Source organism: Epinephelus fuscoguttatus, linkage group LG23, assembly GCF_011397635.1.
Source record: "Epinephelus fuscoguttatus linkage group LG23, E.fuscoguttatus.final_Chr_v1".
Taxonomy (NCBI): Eukaryota; Metazoa; Chordata; class Actinopteri; order Perciformes; family Serranidae; genus Epinephelus; species Epinephelus fuscoguttatus.
Window position 1 is genome coordinate 19,639,516 of NC_064774.1, and position 21,280 is coordinate 19,660,795.

Here is a 21,280-nt window from a genome sequence, read left to right on the forward strand (position 1 = left end):
AGTCTGGTTTTACTTGGCCTATCAACACAATTTGAAACTGGTATATAGTTTCAAATTCGCACTTCTGACACAACAGTGAAACAGTGACTCAGCGAGGCTGCATCTTGCTGCTACGTCATCTTAAATCGGTCATGTGATTTGGACACACCAGAGGGTTAAAAGTCTTCATATGACACCATTTATCATAGCAAGAAACTGTCAAATATGGTTATTTTTGGTGAAAGGAGGGTCATGCATTTTCTCCTAGTCACTCAGGGAGGCTCAAGGAAACATATTTCTAACTCTGGAAAGGAACATGATATCAGCCATTCCCCTGCTCTGATAAATTAAGTACAGTCCCTAACAGATTATTTTTATTGCCACTTTCACTTATGTAAAAGATGTGAAAACTTCTTCCACCACTGCAAAATACAACGAGATATGAATCAAATGTCATAAAAATAGTCAAGCAGATTTATTCAATAGTTTTTTAAATCATTAAAATTAAATGAATACATCAAATTATTACAGAACAATGGGAATAGGTGCAGCTAGTAACCGCTATGACACCTCCCTGACAGTAGGGGGCGACAGAAGCAACGCTGTCAGCACTACAACAGAAGAACCCTAGCATCACAACAACACAGCTACCAACGCTAGCTCGTAGGAAAGCGAACTGTATTTTTTTCTGCTAATTTGGAACATATTAACAGGTGAGTAACACAGTTTACAGCCTAAAGAGTATCTAAATTACACGTTAAGTTCATGTGAATGTCGCTACAGTCGTTAAATCACATATTAGTGTGTGTCAGCGGTGTGTAAAGGTTAGCTTGCAGGCTAAAATTAGCCCCGCTAGCTTCTTGTGCTGTCATAATCTAACGTTTAATTCTGGTACAAACTGCGAAGTCGCTGCATGCAAACAGTCTGGTGTGTCATAAAGATAAATGCGTAGCTACAATTTGATGTTGCTGCCATCTTTATCACTGCAACATGGGCTGGGTAATGCCACAGTTGGCTAGATATTATACTGCAACCTGTTATTTTACAACACAAACATACAACATTAAGTTACACTAACATTGGCTCAAAGTGATTTCTTGTGTCTTCTCCTGAACATAAAGGGCATTTTGGTGTGTGGTATGCAGGGTTTGTACGTTTGCAGGTAATGTGTGCTGATGCTTATGTCTACACAATGATTTAAAGGGTTGTAGAGATCATTTGCAGTTTAAGAAGAACGAAATAAGAAAGAATAATTAGACGATATGAAGTTGACATGTAGAAGCTGTCCCCTTGTTGAAGGTAACATTGTGTATGGCTCTGAATTAGATATTTTAAGTATTGGTTGGTAACTGTAACTGACAGATCATCTATGTCTTCTAATAACTTATGTTTTGAGAGAGGGGCAGGTAAAGTGACTGTTTTCTTTTTTGTGCATAGACATGAATGGAAAATGATTAAATTAATGTGTGTTCAGGTGAAAAGGTGTACTGGTAACCAATGTACAGTAGGGCTGCCAGGATTAGTCGACTAATCGATGACTAATGGGCTATTAAAATAATTGGTGACTATTTTAGTAGTCGACTAATCGGTTTGAGTCATTTTTCATAGAAAAGTACTATAACAATACCCCAAAATACTCTTACTGCAGCTTCTTACGTTCAAATATTGGCAGCTTTACACACTCTCCCATGACGGTGAAGTAAAACTCTTTGACGTGAGTACAAAACAAGACATTAGATGACATAATTTTGGAGTTTGGGAGAGACAGACTGACATTTTTCAACAATTCAACACATTTTTCGATAAAATTAGATTAGTCGACAATGAAAATAATCGTTAGTTGCAGCCCTAATGTACAGAAGTACTACAAGTGAAGGCCTACAGCATTTTATTTCCATTTACAAGCTAATTAATGGCAGTAAAACGCACATATACATGTTACATTTTAAATGTTGAATAATAGCTTCCCAGTGCAGAAAGGGTGACTTCTGTGTGGTACACATTTCTATGTAAAAAAAAATAAAATAAAATAAAATAAATGCCAACATGTGTTATAACCAGAGTTTTGATTTGTCATCTTAAAAGTATTCTTAAACCACAATTTTAAGAATACTTTTAAGAATACACATTGGTTTGTCGAAACACTTTAATCACCAAACTAACATTATATAAAATCCCCCTAGAGGAAATTACTCAAACTTTGCCATTAAGGAAAGGTCAAAGGTCAGGATTCATCCAAACAACAGCAGACCGAAATGAGATCTTAATCCTCGAATAGATGGAGCCCACACGCCTGGGCCAGACTGAACCTGCATCTCTTTCCTAAATGAGACTGTTGAGCCTCACAGAGACTGGAACTAATGTTGTGCTCAAAAGGCTCTTGCTCTCTTGTGAAATCAATTTTATGACTGTTTATTATATGTTTATGACCAGGAAGCTGCTCTCAAGGTGTAGTTTACAGCACAGTTTATGACGAATAACAAATGCATTGTGGGCAACTGTTGGAAAGGGTAACAGGCTACACTGAATATAATGTATGCTCACATTTATGACACAGGAACAAGGGAATATTGAAGTGGCTGTAATTTATATTTTCATAATACTGGAGCAGATGATGTGAACATAGTGCGACATTGTGTCAAAGGTGTCGCTCATAGTGATGAACCTACGGAGAATGATCACCCCGACACTGCAGCTCTCCTGCTTTATTGAGCTTTATGGTGTTGTTCAGCTGTCCGGCTGTTTTGGTTCACTCTCACTGCTTTTATTGTAATGAAATTCCAGTAACTATCACATGTGGGTGTCCACATACATTTGGCCATGTGCTGTGTATCCAACATTCTGCGATTAACAACACCTATTACTAGAACTACTTAGATGTATTTCCCAGTATCCCTAAAAGCCTGTCAATGCACTTTCTATGGTTAAACTTTACTGACAAACCCCTCAGATTATTATCACTAATAAAACATATGTCGTGTTTTTCCTCTCTGATCCTCATTGCAGGTACGCTGGAATTTTCTGATACCCACTCGGACATGTCCTATGTCTTCATCAACGACTCGTCGCAGACCAACGTGCCTCTGCTGCAGGCCTGCATCGATGGAGACCTGCCGTTCGCCAAGAGGCTCCTGGAGACCGGATGCGACCCCAACATCCGTGACAACCGGGGCCGCACTGGCCTGCACCTAGCCGCCGCCCGGGGGAATGTGGACATATGCCGTCTCCTACATAAGTTTGGGGCCGATCTGTTGGCAACTGATTATCAAGGAAACACGGCGCTGCATCTGTGCGGTCATGTGGATACAATACAGTTCCTGGTTTCCAACGGGCTGAAGATAGATATCTGGTAAGAATACAATTTTATAATATTTTTATTTTAAACATTTTACTTATCATATTTTTACGCATAGTTTTATTGAAGTGCAACACACTTTTATGTTAATTAAAAATAAATTAAAATACACATTAATAAAAAGGTAGGTGAAATTACAGTTTTGATCTGGTTTCCCTTGTATTTCCTCTGTCGGTTGTCCTGCTTGATAGTAACCACAACGGCTCCACCCCACTGGTGCTGGCGAAGAGACGCGGCGTCAACAAGGACGCCATTCGTCTGCTGGAGGGACTGGAAGAGCAGGAGGTGAAGGGCTTCAACAGAGGACCCCACTCCAAGCTGGAGACCATGCAGATGGCCGATAGTGAGAGGTAAACACATGTGGGGAATGTGGGGAGGATTCAGTGATTGAGACTAAGTCACAGCACTGAGCTGAACTCTTGGGACACATTCAGCCTACATATGTGTAACTGTGATTTCCTCTGTGTGTCCCAGTGCGATGGAGAGCCACTCCTTACTCAACCCCAACCTGCAGAGCAGCGAGGGCGTCCTGTCCAGCTTCAGGACCACCTGGCAGGAGTTTGTGGAGGATCTGGGCTTCTGGAGGGTGCTGCTGCTGCTGGTGGTCATCGCCCTGCTCTCCCTGGGCATCGCCTACTACGTCAGCGGGGTGCTGCCGTTCTCCACCAGCCAGCTGGAGCTAGTGCACTGAGGGAGGTGTGGGATGAGGTGAGGTAAAGAAGAAGCATGAGGTAGAGAGGTAGCAAAATAAACAAGTGAAGTTCTGTTTTCGGCTGTGTTCATACCAGAACAGAAATCCAGATTTTTGTTTATTCTCAGCCCAGATCTAGTGTTTTTCTCCGTTATATAAACAGAGAAACATCATCATGTATTGTTAGTATAAAAAAGTATTTCTAAAAAGCAGTGATTCAAAGAACAAAACTCACTCGATTGAAAACTTGAACAAACTTGCAAGCTTGTGTGTGGTGATTAACAGAAGGGCCCAGGAAGTGTGTCACGTGTCGGTCCTGTTTAATTATTGTGTAACATATCCCCTTTAAAATGAGTTCACAGTTAAAGCTGCTTTTGAAAAAGTGTGAGAGTGAGACAACATGATGCTCTTGTTTTGTTTTAACGCAGTTATACAAAGACATTTCCTCGTATAACGCCTCTTCATTTCATTCATACTGTATGTTCTGTTACAAGCTGTATATTGCCAATGTTTTGTACCTTTTATTTTCGTATTTGTTTGATCTTTCAGTTGTGTTATTTATCAAATATCTGAATCTGCATTAATTTTCCTGCATACTGTACGTTTTGTTAATACACTGCACCCTTGCTGTCTGTACCCTTCCGTTTTTTGAACCGTCATTGAATCAGTATCCACTCCGACTGGACGCAGTTAAGTTGTGATGACTGAAAGTTGATCCTCATGTCATGTCGTCTGCTCATGTACAGATTAGAGAAGCACCTTGACTGTGTGCCTTTGTGAGAGAAAGCTTCACGTTTCACGACCGCTCATTCAGACATTCCTGCCAAAAGCATGTGGCTTTATTGCATTAAATCTACCCTGTTGTTGTAAACACCATATATAGGCACAACGCTCATAAACTGTAGGATTTTGGCGGCAGATTAACAGTCATTACTTTTGTTTCTTTTTTTGTTGTATATTCATTTTATCTTAATGTCCTTGTAAACCAAGTTGATTTTATTTGTTGTAGGTTTTCCACCTGTTGATTTTCTATGTACAAGTAAATCCTAATTTAATGTGGAAAGAGAATAAAATCATGTGTATGTATGATTCTAATCAACAAGGCGACTGCCCGTGTTGTTTGATTTCTGAATTCTCTGCTGAGCGGTGCATTCATTCACAAGATATTGTGGTTACAGAGGTTGAAGTGAACACAGGGAACTGAAAATCACAGTTTAGAAATATGTATAAAATATAATGTGTCTTTAATCCACCAAGAATGCTTCTGTAGGGATTCTTGTACATGGTTGTATTTTTTCCAGTATGTTATCTTGATGTGAGGTGGTAAAACAGCCGTTTTTATTTGACCCTTCCTTGATACGTAACATTCTGCTTTCTGAAAATGGTGTTTTCACTCCAAAATGCAACATTATAACCCTTTAATCTTTTATTTGATTAATCCAGAGTGTCTGCAGGTCATTTAAAATGAGTTCAGCTGTTGAGTGTGAAAGTCCACACTTTTGATGTTACAAGTCTTTAAACCTACCACTGAACATAATACTTTTTACATCATGTTTGTGCTGCCTGTTGGCAAAAATGTAGTTTAACCTAGCTTACTCTAATAACCACATTCCTACATAAACCTAGTTACCTGCTTTTATACTGACCTGCAATGCTTGAACAAAGAAAAAAGAGGATTTGTCTAAAAATATGTCTTAATTATCTTAAAAATGATCTTGAAAAGGTTTAAACATTTAAGATACCTGTACACACCCTGTAATCAGAAACAGGTCTTCAGATATTACAGCTTATAAAAGTAAAAAAAAAAAAATATATATATATATATATATATATGTAAGAATGGCAGGGTATATGGGTCAAAAACATTTTTTTAAGGCAACCATATGCAGTAAAGGTTAATAAATCAGGCTCGGAACCAATGATAACACATCCGATCGACCATTTAAAAGCAACTAAAAACAACCATACAGTTCCTGGAAAAATATGACGTATGTAAAGGAACAGTGGCCTTGCATAGTATTACAGTTTTTCTTGATATCTGGACATGTTAAATGAAGGTTGGATTCACTTGATCATCATCACCTTAGTGCAGCAGAAGTCTTCTTATGCAAATGTGGTTTCACACCCTTTTTTAAATATAGATCTCATAGAAAGACCCCAAAACTCTATTGGAATAACTGTATAACAAAAGGAAAACACCTTTTCACAGCTGTTGGACATTACTTGCATAATTATGACTCTAGTCCAGCTGTGTGAAACTCTTGCACAACTCTTCAGTCAGTAATCAGTCCTCATCTATCTATAAAATATGACACCTCTTTTTTTTTTATTTACAAGCATGGACCAAAGAGGCCAAAAGCATGTAAAAATGAATAATGAAGGATATCAAATGAATGTTGAAAACATACTTAGAAAATGCCCCTGTCTCAGTTTCTCAGTATTTCAAAAGGGCATCTCAAAAAAGTGTAAACCACCGGCCTCAACAGGGGGTCCATGACCCCTAGGTGGTACTCTGAGTTACTGCAGGAGCGCCAAATTATTTTATAGTTTATAGTTTTATAGTTTTTCCCCCCCCAGAATATTTGAAACTTATTTGAAATTTATCTCCCTTTTCATGAAAAAACAGCCCATTTCATTTACAGTACACAACATTAATGACAGTGTTGCTCATGAATCCTCCTGCAACCATGAAAGTGAGCTAACTCACACTATTATTTTAATACCTTAGTGTTGTATGCACCAGAAGAGGGTATGTTTGTAGAAGAAGGAGATATACTTTATTAATCCCTGAGGGGAAATTCAGTGTTTTCACTCTGTTGTCACAGGCTCAAAATACACACACATGCACAAACAAGACCTATACATGCATTAAACAGAGCGCCCCAAGTAGTCCACAGTCCATATTGAGTCTGGATGGGGACTTGAACCTGCGACCCTAATTTTCTATAAAAGTGAACTGCTTGGCAACCAGACCAGGCGTCTTATTGAGTTTTTATTTGTCAAATTGTGTGGCCTCACTGGGCTAGTAAAAGGGTCTGGGCGTTTAATTGGGACTAGGCTTTTAAATAAAGTTTTAAAGTATGCACAGACTCAGTGATCACAGCCTGGGCATGGATACTAGCAGACACAGCAGACCTGGCTGCTTACAGGAGACAGGCTGTGTCAGCACTGTCCACAGAAACACACAACATCAGGACAAATTAAACGTTAAGTCCAAGATTTCATACACTCACTGACTAAAATGTAACATCTATTTGGAGAAAATAGTGTAGCCATAGATGCAGCACAATACGTCAGTGCAAGTCTCAGGCAAATAGTCAACATTAATTTCCTCATAGACCACGCTCTGCCTTTTATTTACTCCTTCACTTAATGAGGATATGTTTTTAAGTTTATGTCTATGATTATGTATTAATACATCCTTGTTAAGTGTGCCTTTAATATATTCCATTGCAGTTAACTGAATTCACTGTCTTCAATTGTAATTGTGCTTTTGGTAACACATGAAATGTCGTGACAATAAAGCTTGAATTGAATAATGTGAGGGTAAGCCAATCAGAGGCAGAGTAAGGTACAGTAAGCCAATCAGAGGCAGAATAAGGCAGAGAAGGGCGGGACATACTGTCAACATCCGGGAATGTATTTACATTAGTGACACGGATGTCCACTGGGTGTCGCTGTAATACCGTATTTTAACCTATGATTTTAACCCAGAGGCTGACTTTGTTCAACACTTTACATAAACACTTCATGACATATCCATGTAAGGTTTTTGCTAATTAATTTTGAGAGTAAATATAAGCTGTGTAAAGACGAAGGCCGAGTAAACGGAAGTGAATGCTAATTAGCTTCTCAATTAGCTTAACAGGTGAGTCAGTCAAAATGGCGGCCCTCCCGAAGGTAAACACCACTGACAGCTTTAAAATCGAGATCTACAGTTACATCAACGAGCTAAGTCTACATTTGCACTCCAGAAATGAAAACATTTGTCCATATTGTGTGTGGGTATGTTCCAAGTGAAATGCAAAAGCTTAATTTTTAATTATAACCTCATTCAAACAGTGATGTAGTGTATTTGTTTCAGTGCGGTGTTTCTCCTCGCCTCACCTCACTGTGTCAGCAGTCCAGTGCCAACAGGTAAGACCAGTTTAATAAAACTGTGAGGTACCTTAAAGCTAAAATACCTGCGTCATGATATCAACCAGAAATATGTCAGGACCAGCGAGCTCTGGGGGGTCCTTCAGGGGACTCCTGGGGGCTGGTTATTACTTCAGCCTTGCTAATAAAATGCTTTTCTTTAAATTTAATATACTACCTTCCTATATGCAGTTTTATATGTCAGGGGAAATACTTTTATCACTGTTACAGAGCTCCTGTCTGAAATTATATACAGGATAAGATTTACAATACAGTGTTGCATAGTGCAGTGTGGAATGGCTACATACTGTAATTTTATTGCCTCTCTCAACATTACATTGTCTAATAACATACGTTTTCCTTTACCACATACACATACTGTATAGGGAGAGGAGGTATTGCTACAGTAATACTGTTTTTATGATATCAATGGCTTTATAATGTGGGAAATTGTGCTAAACCATACATAAAGTAATCAAATGTACAGTATGTTCAAAACAGTGTGCCTCACTGCTATGCATCATATCACCACCAAGCCAGTACATTTAAAACAAAGAAAATTAGATTAATTAATCATGACACAGTTCCACCTAAAGTCGCTATGCAGTAATATAAAATGTTTGCCTCGCCCTCCTGTACGTATTTTTCAGTGCAATGAAGAAGGCCCAGGGTACGCTGAAACATCTGAATTAACTAATGTTTAATGCATTTTGGTGTCATTCTGAATATTTTCAGAAACATTTCAGACCAAATGTCTTGATCGTCACTTCTGGCTTTCTGTCAAGTCCAGCTTCATTGGCCGGGTGACTCGTTTTGACTTTGAAGGTATGTCTCTTTATCCTCCTGAAGCCTGTTTTCCTCCAACATGGTATTGGTTCAATTCCAAATCCGCATGTAATTTTGTACCGCTCGGAGCATTTTGACCAAAAATTAACTACAGTACATTTGGCTCTCAGTTGGAACCAAAAAATAGTAAGTTTATCTTGACCTGATGTGCAAACCGTGACAACATCAGTGAGCATGTTTACAGTTTACTTCTGTTGAGCAACGTCTTTCATTAATGACACATCCTAGATTACAGTGGTTCTGCATAAAAAATACTGAAAAACACAAGCTTGTTCGCTCGATAGCACCAAGGTTCCACGAATCCTGAATGGAACTGCTTCAAGAACCAGAGCTAATTTGGTGGGCAAGGGGTGCTTGAGAAAAATAGGAACCAGAGAGGTTCTTTGTTGATGGAATTGTTTGGATTCTGCTTCGGTATCCATACATGTAAATGACCTTTTGATGTAAACCACCAGACCAATATGGACTCCACTTCCTGTCTGATCACGAGGCCACGCTCTGTGGTTACACTGTCCTAATCGATGACGTTGGAGACCTGGTGTTTCGTGCCTCCTTCCTGGCCTGTCACGTCCACAGTGAGGTAGATTTTTCTACATTTATATACTTTGATATGTGGCAGGATTCCATTCTTAACAACCTACCACTCATGTATCTCTCCTCTGCAGAGAGGCACAGACTATCACCTGCGTCTCTGGTTTGTGAACCTGCAGGCGGATGGGAAAGCAGCAGCGTATCCCTTTCAGCTCAGCTGCTCTCTCCAGGGGCGCTGGAGCACCAGAGAGATCGTGTGTGAGGAAAACTATATGGAGGTGAATTACTAACCTGTGTAGTTATGTCATCACATCCACACTTTTTATGGTGGTGGAAGAGATTTGACAATATACTGTGTTTAAGAGAAAGAGATTTGTGTTTAATTTTAAAGGGTTTTTTTCCCCAAAACATATGCAAGGGCCAAGAGAAGATTCAGGCCATTTATGAAAGGATACAGAGCCTTATTTTTTTCCTCTCTAGGTGTCTGTGCAGCAACATATCCTGCCCATTACATCCAAAAAGAAGTTGAAGGTTAGTAAATGGCAAGACAAGAGGATTTAAAATAAATTGCATCCTGTGTGCAGGATGAATGTGCGGTTTTAAATGAGGTTTTGCTTCATATGGCTTCATAAACAAGTTGATTAGACACATCTTTGTCACTGAGCAGGGAGCTGACGAGGCAGCAATGGCTGTGATGTTCCACACAGATGACCAGTCACCAGAGGAAGCGAAGGTGTTCTCCCCGATAGAGGCTGCTGCTCTTGGCTACCACATCTCACTGCATGGCTCTCACCTCACCCTCCGCTGCCCCTACTCCTCCCCTTTCTCATACTTTGTCAAGGTATTCAGAGACGATATTCTTTGCAGGGGTCTCAGAGCAATGTTTTGTTATTTTTTCTGGATGCGGTGTGTGGGTGTTTTTCCCAGGAGAGTGGAGTGGATTTAGAGATTGTCAGAGCAATCATCCTGTACCAACTCCTGGCTGTTGAAATCACTGCTGCCTGCACACTGAGTTAGTACAGTTCATCAGTATTGCACTATTGTACAGTTGCAAAATATCAGAGTGACATGTCTCCTTGCTCTCCCCTTTCTCACCCCCAGGTGAGGCTACAGCTGATGGGTCTGACCTGCTGTGGACTGTCCCTTATATTCTCTCTCCGTTAGTCCACGGTCGGTTCAGAGACAGAGGCGTTAGGGTCGGAGTAAACGGCCGGGCTCTGAGTGAGTCTGAAAGTAAAGAGAGAGGATACAAGATGGGCCTGCAGGAGGGGAGAGTGGAGGTCAGGATTCCTGTTGGAGCCCATGGTGGACACATTAAGGTATACAAGATGTACTATAGGACAGTGTCACTGTCTCCCACTTTGTTATTTTGTGACAGATAATAAGATGATTTATAGGATGAGGAAGAAAAATTATATTTGTGTCGAAGAAAATTGTGAATTTTTTTTTTTTTTTTTGTGAATGGCTCTAAAGAAATCAGTTGTACAAAATGTTCTGTCGTGAGTTTTGTCTGCTGTAATTCTTCCAGAGTGGTGTTGTGAGGGGACAGTACAGCCAGTCCATGCCTACAGATCTGTTCTTCATGAGTCAGTGGGAGGATGAGCGCTGGCCTTTCACGCAGCATCGCTCCTTCAGGCTCCTCAAGTCTCCTCTCATCCCACAAATTCCAGTCCTCACCAACAGTAAGGCTTTCCTAAGCCACGATAATACTAATATTAACTAATATTTAGTAATATTTGGCTAATAAAAAAGAACAAAAGAGGTAGAAATACAGATTATGTGTATTTCCAATGTGGTAAACACACTGCCATCACTGATCTCTCTCTCTCTCTCTCTCTCTCCACAGACACAGACCTATCTGACAGATCGTTCTCCGCCATATTCGGCGTCTTTGCACCTGATGTTTCCCTCCAGAAAGTGACAGTAGATGGTGGTGATGGTGACCTTTTAACCTGGACCCAGAGTGACACAGACGACCTCAGTGTGTCCAGGATCTCCCACGCCAACGGGAGCCACTCCTACCAGCTTCGTTTCCCGTTGTCACACCCAAAAATAATCCCAGAGGTCAGATTGACACTGAGCCACTTTTATTTTGTTTAGAAGACCAAAAATATCTGAAACAACCTGCTGTTTGATCCCAGTATATAGGTGGTGGCTATGAGACGTACAGCCTCTCTTTCTCCTTTACTTTTAACATCTTACCCAGCGGAAAGGTGTTTTACCATCGAGCTACTATAGAGCAGAGTGTCGAATACACAGGTGAGAAATTCAGTCATCATCATAGATTTAGAGCAGTTTGTGTGGTTTAAATCAATATACTTATGATTCCCCTTCTAACCTGGTGCAGCTCCACGTTCCCCCAAGCTGGAGGGGAAGTGCACAGAGAGCAGCCTGCTGGTGCTGCTGCGCCACGGGACCAAGACCGAGCTGCAGTGGGAGCTGTTCCTCAGAGCTCGCAAGCTGGACTGGGACCTGGTGGAGATGGGTGGGTTTGTCGTGGAGGCGGAGGAGGACTACTTGTCTGTGGAGATCCCCTTCGACAGCCCTTGGATGAACTATGAGGTAACCAATCATAGCCAAGAGGTCCAGTATTGAGTGAGACCACTGTAGCCAGTAACAGCGAAACAGGCTGCAGTCTCACCTCTCAGGGCATTGGAGCACTGCCAATTTACGTCCCCTAAAAGTGCTTGTTTTGGCACTGATGGGCTCAGATTTTTATTCTAAGTGTCTGACAACATTTTGGAAGGGATCCTTACAGATATAAACCTTTTTTTTAAAAAGTATAATTTCTGTTTCTTTGAAACAGAAAGACCCTGGAAATTGCTATCGCCAAAACCACCAGATTACATTCAAATAAACACTAATTTTATCATCGTAAAATGCACTTAATTCAAAGTTAATAGAAGCAAATTAAAACTCATAAAATAACCTCTAGATGTGAAAATATGTTGGCTCCATACACTTTAAAATTACTGTTTATTTAAATGGAGTCTGGTGAGTTTGGTGCTCTGCTGTAATAAAGCACATTTTCTCCTTTTCTTCTCCCACACAGGAGCTGACATTGCAGGGTCTTGTCGCAGGAGTGGAAGTGTCTGTTGTAGACGCAGAGTCTCTGAAAGTGGAGGACAGTCTCGTCCATAAATGCATTTTTCCGGCGAGAGAGCTGCTAGGTACAAACCACAAGCTCAAACCGAAGCATATTTGTGTGTTAGTTTATAATGATCTTCACACTCGCAGTGTTTCTCTGACAGTATGTTTGCCAGAAGGGAGGATGGTGGCAGTGGTCGACACCACCCACACCATTCCACCCACTCATCCCAACCGAACCACGCTATTGGACCCCAGTTGTGTTCCCATGGAGACGGACAGTGCTAGAGCTCTGTTCAGCTTCAGCCTGGACTCCTGTGGGACAACTGTAACTGTGAGATAATTTAATTAACTTGGATTAACAAAGAAAGTACTCGCTCCGGCCTCTGTTCTGATCCTCTCATGTTTCCTCAGACTGAGGGAAGTCTCCTTGTTTATGAAAACCAGATCAGTTACCCTCAAGATTTTCTGCCTTTGGGTGATCCTCTCATACACAGAGATTCTCCATACAGGTTGGAAGCATACACACTGAACTCAGTCTGTCTTTTAACCACATGATGGTGTTGATGTAAGTCTTGTCTGTTCTAGGCTGACAATTCAGTGTCGCTACCCAGCAAACGATAGCCGTACTGTGGCTATGGAACACCCTTTGCATTCCTCTCTGGACCTTTCAGTCACGCCAGTCAAAGGCACACAGAGGGAAGCTGCAAGCACAGGTGTGTGTTTGTAAAACTCAAATGTCAGAACATCAGACCAGTCCATCTGCAATTCATATTTAGTATTTGTAATGTAAATGTGTGAATGTTTTTCAGCACAATCAGGCCAAAGAAAATCAAGAGTGAATTTGGAAGGAAAGCAAAACCTTCATCAAGGTAGTGAAACTTTATTTAAACTGTATTTGAATCATTGTGCTAAATGTTTTGTAAATCTACTTTGTATTGAAACTGAACTTGGGGGGATCATATTACAAAAATGAATTATGTGTTATAAAATTTAGTGTCATATAAATTGATGTAAAGAAGGAACATGATGCTTAACCTTTTGTTTCCTCATTTCTGGAGTTTCAGTCGGGATCAAATGGACGCTTGTCTCCATTCTGCTGTTGCTGGTTCTCTGCACATGGGTGTCTGCATATGTAACCTGTAAATTAAATAAATGAATGCTCTTTTATTTTACCTTTTTATTAGGTCTTTGTTGTAAGTTATTGAAGTGAATTCTCTGTAGTGTCTATCCTGACAAGATATGAGAAATGAAAAAAAGGTTGGGTTTTTTTTTGTGAACTTGTAATTCAGTCTGTGAGTTTCTTAAATTATTCATTATTTATTTATTTATTACTCATTACTGCTGGCATTGTCTACATCAGTGGTTCCAAACTGGTGCAGCCAGGGGGTCCACATTGCTCCATAGTCATTAGTTCAAGGTCCACACAGTTTAATATATGGGTATTCACTGGCTCAACAGCAGGAAACGGCACTTCAAAATAAGAGCCCTGTGCTGGAAGTTAATTGAAAGAATAAAGTGCATTTTTTACAAAGTTGACATGTTCGCAAGTCACTTATGGTCCATCCAGAATGGACCCACGAACCACTTTTGGACCACGACCCATCACTTGGGAACCACTGATCTACATCAAGTATCTTCAGATAAAAAAAAATAAATAATTAAAAAAAAAACTCTAACCAGAGAGAAACACTTGAATGGAAATGAGCCATCATTAATGTCATTTGTCACACCTGTGCTTTTCCTGCTGTGAGACACAGTGCAGTGATTGAAAGACAGCTTGATTGCTGATGAGCTACACATGTGGCTGTAACACTGAGGGCCTCTGATTGGTCAGTGAAGAAAATGACTTATAAAACCTGGTGTAGCAGAGAGCAGGACATGGTGCCAGTTTGATTGGGATACACCAAGCAAGTGTTCACTTCAGCTTGTGTTGGTTAGCAGGTGTAGTTTGCTAGCAGCTAGGCTAGCTTTAGACACTGCCAGCACATCAGTGGTTATGGCTTTTGGGTTTTACCTGGGGTAAGGTGCTTTCATTGCAGTTTGTGAGCTGTTAGTTGACATCAGTCCACCTGTATGTTTGCAACTTATATCTGCTTTTGTCTTACAGTGGGGTTTTGCTCCTGTCTGCGTGGGCAACTGCAAAATGTGATCCTATTCCTGATGGTAAGATTTGAACTGTTTGCATACAGGCCTTTAATTATAACTTAACTATTTTAACACACCTTGTCTGTTCATGCAGAAGTTCTTCACATGGAGTGTCATGATCGCTTCTTCATGATAGCTGTTGATCTCTCATTCACTGGGAATGAACCTCACTTTGAGGCCTTTGGTAAGTCCCGGGCAGCTTGGCCACAAATTAAAATGAAGCTGTTTAGATGTGCATGGGTGTGTTGGGTCTAATAATGTGATTGTCTTCCAGATGGGACAGGCGTGCACGCCATCACTGAGCAGTATGCAGCTCAGTGTGGCTACACTGTCAGTGTTCTCCCTCTAGCCGGCCATGTGGAGCTCCGAGCCTCTTACTTCAGCTGTCACACTGACAACACAGTGTGTATAAATAGCCTGTAATACAGTTTTTGGCTCTTACTGTACAGGCCAGGTGTGACATTTTCTACTTTCAGGATGACGAAGTGTTCACATTCAACTTCAACCTGATTGCGACACATGAAGGAAAGGAGGTCACCTATCCCATGAACAAGACCTGTTCTCCCTCTCTCCCCTGGTCTCCCAGAGAGGTTACCTGTGAGACCAACTACATGGAAGTAAGCTTGGATAGATGTAATATTATTTTGGAAGTTGTTAATATTTACTAATCCTGGCTTCTCTGTAGGTGTCTGTGAGGAGTGAAGTGACCTGTCCATCTGACACAAAGAAATACGACTGGAATGCTGCTCTACAACCTGTATGTCTCAACTTGTACTCTTGAATATTTGATTCTTGTCGCCTATGTGTATCTGGATTAACAATATAGTAAGCGGAGGCATCTATCTCCCCTGTAGGCCTACTCATCAGCTACTTCAGATTGGCAGGTGATGTTTCACAGAGATGGGGAGCAGATGATGCCTGTGAAGCTCTCTGAGGCTCATAAGCAGGGTTATGCATTTGAGTTGACTGATGGAAGGCTGGTATTTCGTGCTCCGTATGGACAACCTGACTCATTCAGCACTGAGGTAAACAACTGATGCTTGTAAAGCATGTAGTCCAAAGCAGGTTTTGATTTGGAGTCTCTCTCCAGGTGAATGGTGTTCCAGTAGAGGTGGTCCATGCAACTCTGTTCTCCAGACAAAGCTGGGTGGTCCTCATGGTCGACCTGGAGGCTGCTTGCTCCACAGGTCATTGCTACAATCTCACATTTTCCATAGTTTCTCTTTTTCCATGACGGTTAACAAGCAAAGCTGTAATGTTGTGTCTTCACAGATGAAGGATCATATGATGACAGTGGCTACATGATGTGGGAGACTCCTGAGGTGCTGCACCCACTGGTGTCCGGTCTACACAAGACACAGCTCAACATTGGAGTCAATGGTGAACTTGTGGAGCAGACAGTTGCAGAGGAGAGGGGCTACATTGTGGAGAAGCACAATACTATAGTCCAGATCAGCATCCCCTATAACGCTGATGGAGGATACAGGAAGGTCAGGAAGCATGGTCATAACCCTAATGTAGTTTATGTCTGCTAGAAGGATCAGGTTTATTACACATTGAAAAACTTCTTCACAGGAAAAATGTGATGAGATACTTGGTTTTTGCAGAGCTTGGTGTCTGGCGACCTCTACGAGTTCTACATCTTTCATCTCTACTTGGAGCAAATCTCAGTGGAAGAGGACCAAGTTGACACCAGAATTCGTTTCCACAGGACGCTGGCTACGCCTATGCTGCCACGCCCTGTTTTCACTGAAAACCGTAGGTCTGATGACAAACCCATTCATCAGGTTGATGCAGCAATAATCTGAATGCCTTTTTTCATTTCAGGAACAGTTCTTGAGGAGCGCATATTCACTGTCTACCTTGGAGACGTCCCTGAGGACGTTGAGTTGACTTCTGTTAATTTTAATGGACAAGAATTTACAGTTCCACTTACAAACACAAGCAGCCACACCATCACAAAGGTTGTTCATCCCAACAACACTTATGGCTACACTCTGAGGGTGCCTTTTGATGACCCTGTTGTCATGCAGCAGGTAAAAGGTCTTTAATTTTGAGCAGTTTTGTTAAGATGTGATTAGTTTATACATGGAAACATCTGCTCGACTCAGCCAGAATTTTGTCTCCTAGTTCTCTAAAGAAGACGCAGCCATGCAGCACACACTGGACATCAACTACACACTGACAGTTCTGCCTGAAAACGAGCCTTATCACCAAACGGTGTCAGTCATGGCCTTATCTGATGCCTGTAAGTCACTGACTTGATTTTTAGACTTGGTCAATCCTACTTGTGCATGAATTCGTTAACCATTTATTTTGTATTTAACAGCTCCTCCAGCTTTTGACGCTGTCTGTTCTGAGTCCGGCATCAGCTTCAGACTGGACCACCGGCCTTTTGACTACCTGTGGGTGATCAGTATCGACTCAGACCCGCTGACATCAGAGCTGGCAGCCCAGCACGGCTACATCATGAGCAACGACAGCCAGAGTCTGCTGCTCGACGTGCCGCTCTTCACTCATGGCTATGAGTACAAGGTGAGATGAGGAATGACTATTGACAGCAATCATTTAGTTCTGAATATGGAGGTCAGTGACTAAGATGCACATGTTTTATAGGACATTACTTTGAATGGCTTCTCTGGCGCCTTCGAGATCCTCATGCGGGATCCTGAAACATCGGAGGTTCAGAGTTCAACTGTCAAGACTTGCCCGTTCTCCAATAATGAATTCATCAGTAAAAACATCATCAGTTTTCTTTATAAGAGCAGGTGGGTCTCTATAGTTGGCACATGTTCTTAAACATGTCTGTCTTTAGTGTGTTCCACTGACGGGAGGATGACTGTGGCAGCTGACTTGTCTCTGGCCATCCCAAGTGGAGGAGTTCCTGCTAGAACCAACCTGCGAGACAAATACTGTGGACCCAAAGAGACAGACGGCACCAGGGCTCTCTTCTCTTTTCCACTCAACAGCTGTGGATCCATTGTCAGGGTACTGATTTCTAATGTAAACGGTTGCATTTAACTTAACAAGGCGATTTACATCTGGCGCCTGCATCCACATTATGCTTTTCTTTCTCCAGCTCGGCAAGGAGTATGTGACCTATGAAAACGAGATTTTCTTCAGCAAGAAGCTGCGTGCTTTGAAAAACCCAGACTCTAGCTATGATATTGACAGGTATATCTTCAACCCAACCTCTCTGGCTATTGACACCTCTTGTACCCATAAGGCAAACTATGTATCCCTCTTGTCTTGCAGAGTGACGATGCAGTGCACATATCCTCTGGCTGGACTGTTCCGCCTCTTCTCAGTGTACAGGTTTGAGTCTGACACTGTTGGTGTGGGCCGCATCGTGCATTCTGCGCACTCCACCGAAGGTAAGCAGTTCATATGAATAAACAACACTTTACATGATCGCATGCTGACAATCTGACCTTGTACTCTAGGTCTAGACAGTCCCACCATCAAGCCCACTACAGTGCCTACTACCAGGCGCACCAGAAGACCTGTCTCACTTAGACCTGGTTACCAGCCTCCTGCTCAGTACATCAAAGTATCAAGCTTTCTAAACAGAAAGAAAGGTAGGTTGGTTGCTTGGTTATTTGAAATTTGGTTAAATGTAAGCATTTGTTCATCTTGTTGAATTCTCTTCACAGGATCTAGAGGATCATCTCAAGCTAAAGTGACTCTATATTCTGGATTGTAATTGCATGGATTTTAAATAAAGTTCAATAAATGTTTGTCTTAAATGCTCTTGTATTGTCATTGAGACTTTAACTTCCTGAACATGTAAGGACAAACCTTGGTAACTTGGTAACAAACCAAAAGCTTAGTGCAGGTTCATATCTGTACATTGTTTCCTAGATACAGAGCATGATGCTTGAGCTGCTTGGTTGAACCATGAGTTAAGTGTGGTGTTGACTTTCAAAGTCTTATGGGTTTTGGAGTATAACTGCTTCTGTGTTAAGTTGTGTAAAACCTTTCAAAATCTGAGTGCCTGACAGGAATTTAAATCAGTTGGAGCTCAAGACTAAAAGTACAGTACAGGTTTAAAAATGAGAACCTTTTAGCTGGGAAGAAGAGAGCTTATTAGACTTGTGACACATTATCATTTCTGCTTGAGGCTACATCGAGCCTCTGACTGAGATTTTAGCAAACTAAGTTTGGCGCAAGCTATATGCCATAAATCTAAATCTTGGGCATCAAAGTTTGTATGCAGACTGAGGACACTTGAATTGCAGGCTACAACATGATTCAATCACTTCCCATAGGTAGTGAGCAAAGATGTTGCATGGGTTATTTCAAATGAAGCGCAACAGAGGGTCACATTGTCAAATCACAAGTTTTGTGTTTGCTAGCTACTAGGGTGCTCACCCGGCAGCTGCAACTCCTGTTTCCTTCCATGCTTCGTCCTTCTTTACTTGATCATGGTACGAGCTGGAGCACACGCACAGGCAAGGCTTCTGCCACAGCTCTGAGGTTTCCTCTTTGCTGGAATCCCGCACATTTTGCCTCCATGGCGAGATGCTATCCATCTGTTTAGTTTCAGCAGCAGTGTCATTGCATGCTGCATTTCTATTGGTTGGTTAGACGTGGGTCTTACCAGCAGTCATACTGTGAGATGTTCATTCATGAATTTTATCCCATGTCTTTGATCATAAGATCATGACAATGGCTATCCTTGAACCTCTTCCACTGTGACATAGGACCCTTTTTTTTTTTTTTTTGGTTAGAGCTACAACCGAAGATGCCACCATGTTTCTTTCACACTGGTCATCTTCTGTCTGGGACATCCCAAAATTCCACAGTATATACCAGGCTTTAGCTGGGACTGGCATAGCACACCCAAATCTTACTGAGCTGTCTGTAGTACTTGTGGGTTATGCAAGCACCAGATTTTGACACGGAAGATTGTGACTTAAAAGCGTGTTTTGCTGCATCAGTTTGATACTCTATCTTTCCATTGATTTAGCATTGCGCTCTGAACATTGCTCAAGCACAAGTCTCCTTATTGCCTGAATCAGTGACTAAAATGAGTAAGAAATGTAATGTTCTGAAAGTAAAGTTAAGTGTAGTCACTGCATGACTCCTAGATATCCATGCATGCACAAGTAAGATGAGCCCATGTGAAGGTCTTCCTGTGGCCTAACATTTCTGTCTGATACCCGACAGAATTGTCAGCTCCTAATGTTCAGTTTCCAGTCTGACATTGCGTCCACTCTGATTGCTGTGGGAGCCAGGGATTCAGTTTTCCCAAACCATCACTAGAAACCCACACCTGAATGTAACATTTGATGTCTATGTCGATGAGTAGCCATGCTTGCCGTACTTGTTTTGCCGGGGTTTTAAGGGTGCAGCGAAGTAAAACAAAGTATGATGTGAGGCAGTATTGAGAAGACATGTTGATTTACAGCCTCAATAGCATCCATCTTGTCCATAGATCGTTTCATTGCTATTCTGGTGTTAAAACACCTTTGATCCCTGTTTACTTCCTGTCAGAGTCTGCATCAACAACCTTCTAACGGGAAATACAGAGGAAACCACTTAGAATATTTATGTATGTTTGAAACGGTCTGTAGCGCTCATCATTGTTAACATTCCTCATTGGTTTTGTTGTACCTCTTGACAGCAGCTTCACAACAGTATTAGTCCCACCCATGGCGCTGAGGGGCGAATTGTCATTCCCCTGCTGCGCTCATTGGTTGTTTCTTATTCCAGCAGGTTGTTTCATGTTACAGTACCAAACAAATCAGTCAAGCCGGTGGAGTGGTCGGATTCCAAGGTCATGCACATTCATAAAACCAACATAAGTGTTTGTGGAAAACAGACATATTTGATATCATGTGACATTAGCCCTTGAAAAGGTGATGTGAGGCCCAGGTACTGTATGAGATGTGTCAAGTGAGAGGCCTTCTTTTACAGGTGACCAATGAGGGAGGCGTTACTGGCGTGTAGAGATTCCTGAGCACAGGAGGTCCCCTCACATTTCCATTCAGTCTTAGTGTGGACACATTTTTCTTGAGACCCCCACAATAAGGACATGAAAATTAGATCTTGTCTTCATGTCTTGAGGTCACCGAGCACAGTGGCTCTGACAATTCCTCTGTCTCCATTCTCAGATCTAGAGGACTGAATACTGCCAAACTGATCTTTCCAACTCCTGATCCATCGATGAACTGTGCGGCTCATTGATGAGGCTTTGAGTTCACCAACCTATGGAAACAGACATAGGAAGCCAATTTTAAAGTCCACGATTGGACTTCTTCAATAATGGGTTTTTAACTTTTGCCGTCTTCTCAGGGAACACATCAGATAGTGACACCATTGTCTGGGAATCTACTCGCAAATGCCCTGCCAAACTATCAAAGTATCCGCTTGTATTTACCATCCAGCAACAACTGAACTGCAGTGTAATTGTTACTAACCCAAGGAAACCAAGAATGGCTGTGCTTGCAATCACTTTTTTCAAGCTGTTAAGATCACAAGTTAATTATTTCGTTACACATGAC

The 21,280-nt window shown here is 41.5% G+C and overlaps 3 protein-coding genes across 3 annotated transcripts; all 3 read left to right on the forward strand.

The window, feature by feature from the left end:
* Positions 1-576: 576 nt before the first annotated feature.
* ankrd46b (ankyrin repeat domain 46b) lies at positions 577-5,126 on the forward strand. The gene is made up of 4 exons (XM_049569215.1): positions 577-692; positions 2,986-3,328; positions 3,526-3,684; positions 3,809-5,126. The coding sequence occupies exons 2-4, from the start codon at positions 3,018-3,020 to the stop codon at positions 4,023-4,025; spliced, it is 687 nt and encodes a 228-aa protein (XP_049425172.1). The 5' UTR covers positions 577-692; positions 2,986-3,017; the 3' UTR covers positions 4,026-5,126.
* A 2,556-nt stretch (positions 5,127-7,682) lies between these two features.
* On the forward strand, positions 7,683-12,025 carry LOC125884347 (uncharacterized). The gene is made up of 14 exons (XM_049569245.1): positions 7,683-7,788; positions 7,886-8,030; positions 8,110-8,162; positions 8,898-8,987; positions 9,464-9,588; positions 9,674-9,817; positions 10,020-10,070; positions 10,207-10,380; positions 10,467-10,551; positions 10,641-10,858; positions 11,068-11,221; positions 11,386-11,603; positions 11,688-11,798; positions 11,887-12,025. The coding sequence occupies exons 2-13, from the start codon at positions 8,002-8,004 to the stop codon at positions 11,775-11,777; spliced, it is 1,431 nt and encodes a 476-aa protein (XP_049425202.1). The 5' UTR covers positions 7,683-7,788; positions 7,886-8,001; the 3' UTR covers positions 11,778-11,798; positions 11,887-12,025.
* Positions 12,026-14,336: 2,311 nt separating this feature from the next.
* On the forward strand, positions 14,337-18,515 carry LOC125884346 (uncharacterized). The gene is made up of 19 exons (XM_049569244.1): positions 14,337-14,648; positions 14,737-14,792; positions 14,869-14,958; positions 15,049-15,176; positions 15,251-15,391; positions 15,460-15,531; positions 15,629-15,799; positions 15,865-15,961; positions 16,047-16,264; positions 16,382-16,532; positions 16,602-16,810; positions 16,905-17,022; positions 17,104-17,309; positions 17,391-17,508; positions 17,590-17,762; positions 17,854-17,948; positions 18,030-18,148; positions 18,218-18,352; positions 18,428-18,515. The coding sequence occupies exons 1-19, from the start codon at positions 14,626-14,628 to the stop codon at positions 18,475-18,477; spliced, it is 2,370 nt and encodes a 789-aa protein (XP_049425201.1). The 5' UTR covers positions 14,337-14,625; the 3' UTR covers positions 18,478-18,515.
* The last annotated feature ends 2,765 nt before the right edge of the window (positions 18,516-21,280 follow it).

Coding starts and splice junctions, on each gene's coding strand:
- ankrd46b (XM_049569215.1), top strand. CDS start 3,018: ATGTCCTATGTCTTCATCAACGACTCGTCGCAGACCAACGTGCCTCTG. Junction 3,329..3,525: donor GGGCTGAAGATAGATATCTG/GTAAGAATACAA, acceptor CCTGCTTGATAG/TAACCACAACGGCTCCACCC. Junction 3,685..3,808: donor CAGATGGCCGATAGTGAGAG/GTAAACACATGT, acceptor TGTGTGTCCCAG/TGCGATGGAGAGCCACTCCT.
- LOC125884347 (XM_049569245.1), top strand. CDS start 8,002: ATGAAAACATTTGTCCATATTGTGTGTGG. Junction 10,859..11,067: donor CCCATGGTGGACACATTAAG/GTATACAAGATG, acceptor TAATTCTTCCAG/AGTGGTGTTGTGAGGGGACA. Junction 11,604..11,687: donor ACCCAAAAATAATCCCAGAG/GTCAGATTGACA, acceptor CCCAGTATATAG/GTGGTGGCTATGAGACGTAC.
- LOC125884346 (XM_049569244.1), top strand. CDS start 14,626: ATGGCTTTTGGGTTTTACCTGGG. Junction 14,793..14,868: donor ATGTGATCCTATTCCTGATG/GTAAGATTTGAA, acceptor CTGTTCATGCAG/AAGTTCTTCACATGGAGTGT. Junction 17,949..18,029: donor TCTAGCTATGATATTGACAG/GTATATCTTCAA, acceptor CTTGTCTTGCAG/AGTGACGATGCAGTGCACAT.